A 3,551-nucleotide genomic window follows, 5' to 3' on the forward strand; every position below is an offset into this window, starting at 1 on the left:
TTTATGGTGACATCATACGTGACGGCCCTTTCGGGGTTGATGTCTCGAGGTGCAGAAGTAAGAGAGTTTTTGTGAAAGACATGGTCAACACAGGGTTCATGGACGTTAAAAGGTGCATCCAAGCCGAGTTTGGTCCTGAGACGGTTGGAAAGAATATGGTTGTCAAAGCTTTCGTCGTCGTCGGTAGGGTTGATGGGACCCCTGCCCGTTGGGGCTTGAGGCAGGTGAACGGCGACCTATCTTGGGGTAGTTACATGAGGTTTGCAACCACACCTGGTAACTCTATGTATGGACGGCCAATGGTTTATGTGCGGTTTGTTGATGCTGGTGTGCTCCGGTTAACTACCACTGGAGGCGCTCACACCCAATCAGTGGCGCCGATGGGGGCAATCATGTCCGTGAAGAAGGTGTGGTGGTTCCAACCGTGAATCCCGGACCATATCCGTCGGTAGTCGTTGACCACAACGAATCCGCGGAGGTACTGTCAGACGAGCTAGATCATGGCGATTATGCCAGTGGATCATCAGATGATAGCGACGACGAGGAAGGAGGTGATCCTTCTCAGCCTCTTGCCATTCAGCAGAGGGCTGTGGTGCCCTCAACGGAGAGATGGACGGATAGTGACATAGCCCGTCATGATGCCATGGTACTACCATTTCTGATCATCTTGCAATTTTCACCACTAATTCGTTGACGTAACAATGTCGGCTTCACGCAGATTAGAGACATGCGGGGGCTCCTTGAGATTGTGTTGGAAGGCCTTCGGATGGTACCCCCTCTACCACATAGCGAAAAGGCAATATTAATACGAATTTATGAACGTGTCAAGGAGTTTATTGAGCTCTGCAGTCGCGCTCGAATTAATGGCATTGTATGGTCGGCACTACCAGGCAGGGCGCGTCCAAGCCTCACCACTTCAATGGATCATGAGGTATATTTGCAAATTCATCGTATCTAACACTTGGTACTATGCGTGCGTGTGTGTGTGTGTGTGTGTGTGTGTGTGTGTGTGTGTGTGTGTGATATGTTTTGTTGTGAACCGTGACAGACCGGGACGCGCCAGGACTCAGTGCTATTGCGTGTGCCAGCCAGCACTCCCTTGCAGCGCTCTCAGTTCGGCGGTTCACAGCCAGAACGTCAGGTGAAGCTCACACTAATTTACTTACATTCACAGTGATTACATGTCCGATCGATTCAGTAACGATTGAATTGGATACAGTTCGGCTCCGGAGCGATGGAGGTAGACAATCCATCCCCCGATACCAGCCCTGGTAGAGGACCTACAGGGCAATGCTCGTACGATCAAGGCCAGGGTTCTGACGGCGATGAATCCACAGATGTACGAACTAAAATCGAAATAAATACAGCCATTCAACAATTTTCACACTATTTCGTAGTAGTACTGATTGTTAGCTTCCTAATCATACACATCCTACTCCTGAAATGTGTAGGAAGAAGAGTGTGATGGCCTTGATTAATCGGATCTTCTTCACATGGCGGACGTTCAGCGGGATGTGCATACCCTTCACAGTAGCACGAGCAGCCCCGAGGATCTCCTACTAGTACCCTGGAACTTCGCAGGGCCGTGTGGCTCCTTGATCCGTGGACAATATAACCTGCACTACGAATATTTCAGAGCTTGTTAAGCTACCAAGTACCTTCGATTTCAACTCCATAATCGTTTTTACGTCCGATTTGTCGAGATCTCCCCGGTTAAATTGCCTCTCTTGTAGTCCCTGTATCACTGACAGATTTATCCGTACTGTTGCTCGTCCACGTCCGCGTCACGTTTAGCATGCGATGGCGTGCACCTGTTGTTGTTCTACGATTGGGCAGCACGCATTGCAGGGACGCATGCGCGCTGTCTCGGCGAAAGCGATAATGTGTGTCCGTCCCTGTCCACCCACGTTCATCTTGCATGCATGTTCCAGAATCCAGATCCATTCTGAGATATAATGTCATAGGCCAAAAGCCATGAGCAGAAAATAAACCGTGCAAAGCTCAAAGCACAGCCTGTGGAAGAACTCCGGGTCTTATTTAGTCGGTGATCAGAGGCACAACACGGCACGGAGGACTTCTTGCTTACAGTCTTTGCATTATACGGATACAAAGTACTAGCACGTTTGTACACTTAATACAGATTAGCCAGCGGAGGTACAGTGGACGGGACGGGAGCTCTCCTCGAACTTAGGAGTAGATAATACTGAGTAGTAGCTAGGGTCCAGGGATCACATACTGGACTCCCAAACATATGTAGGATTTGGAAACTGGCCGGCCTAGAAGTAGAGAGCACAGCCAAGCTAGGCCGTCGTGCTTTGCGGGCAGATCGAACAGCTAGCTGCCGCGTGCAATGTGCCGGCAGCGTGCGGCCACCCACCTAGCGCTTATCGTTGCCGTCGCACTGCCCCTTCCCAGCCCACTCCGGCGCGGGCGTGCGGCCGCTGCCGGTGGCCGGAGGCAGCGTCTTGCCCTGGCCTTCGCCTACCTGCCCTGCTTTGGCAGCATCGCTCCGGCCGCCGGCACCGGGGCCGCGCGTCGACGCCGCGCCCTTGGATGCGGCCGCCGCGGGCTCGTCGCCGATGTCGACCGCGTCGAAGTCGACAAGCACAGCGCGCGAGGGCTGCCGCCTGTGGCGCGACGTCATGGTACTGCACTGTTGGTTGGCAAGATAGACGTGGACCTGGCTACGTGTACGTGGCGCGCTCCAGCTCGATGGCAAGCTGCTGCTAGTGCTAGATTGTTGATCTAATGATCTTGTGGAGTGCCGATGAACAACGGAGGCGTGGCCTTTATAGAAGGGAGGAAGCCAGGGCCAGGGCCACCCATGCACAGGCGCTCGGCAACAACTGAAGGACCATGCATGTGCATGTGGTTTTCATGGATAAAGCTCAGCGTCCGTCCGCCGGGCTGCTCGCTCATCGCGGTGCCGCGCGTCAGTGCCCCGTGACCGATCGTACACGGACGGCGAATCCTGTTACCGAACGCAACGTCTTGCAGTGTCGGCTTCTAGCCCGGGACCGCCCGGTCGGTCCGACTAGTCTCCGGCAAAAATCATCCATAGCTCGTCTGAAAATGCATGCATGGACAAAAACCTGAGTGCATGTGCACGGTAACTCCATCGTGCGTCTCCATAGATTCTCGCGGGAGAAAGCTCCAAGAGGAAAGAAAGAGCCCGTGGGCCGTACGTGGCCATCGAGAACGTCGGGCAGAGAGATGTCATCATCGCTTCTCGGCGCCATGCATGGGCGTGCCAGGAAAATCGGCATTTTGGTGGACAGGGCGCGCAGGACCGATGGTGGCCTGCCAGCGTGCATGCATCTGCACGGTCCGTTCCTGGTCGAGCATCAGCCGTGGGATGCGGAGGCTTTGGGCACGTGGCGGCACGTCAAGCGTGCTTTGCGTTGCGTGCGCGCCGATCCATGGAAGATGGAACCAACACAGTTTTGGCGCGACTTGCGGCGCGCACAGACATCGTCCTTATCCATCGGCGGCGTACCCCCGTACTACGTGCGTACGCTGCGTCGCTGCCGAAAGATGCTGAAACGACGCCT

At 54.4% G+C, this 3,551-nt stretch overlaps 1 protein-coding gene across 1 annotated transcript; it reads left to right on the plus strand.

Annotated features, from left to right (window-relative positions):
- Nucleotides 1-331: 331 nt before the first annotated feature.
- LOC123080752 (uncharacterized) lies at nucleotides 332-1,692 on the plus strand. The gene is made up of 5 exons (XM_044503688.1): nucleotides 332-646; nucleotides 719-931; nucleotides 1,049-1,141; nucleotides 1,220-1,339; nucleotides 1,452-1,692. Exons 1-5 carry the CDS (start codon nucleotides 644-646, stop codon nucleotides 1,476-1,478), a joined length of 456 nt encoding a protein of 151 aa, XP_044359623.1. The 5' UTR covers nucleotides 332-643; the 3' UTR covers nucleotides 1,479-1,692.
- The last annotated feature ends 1,859 nt before the right edge of the window (nucleotides 1,693-3,551 follow it).

This window comes from Triticum aestivum, chromosome 3D (assembly GCF_018294505.1).
Source record: "Triticum aestivum cultivar Chinese Spring chromosome 3D, IWGSC CS RefSeq v2.1, whole genome shotgun sequence".
Lineage (NCBI taxonomy): Eukaryota > Viridiplantae > Streptophyta > Magnoliopsida > Poales > Poaceae > Triticum > Triticum aestivum.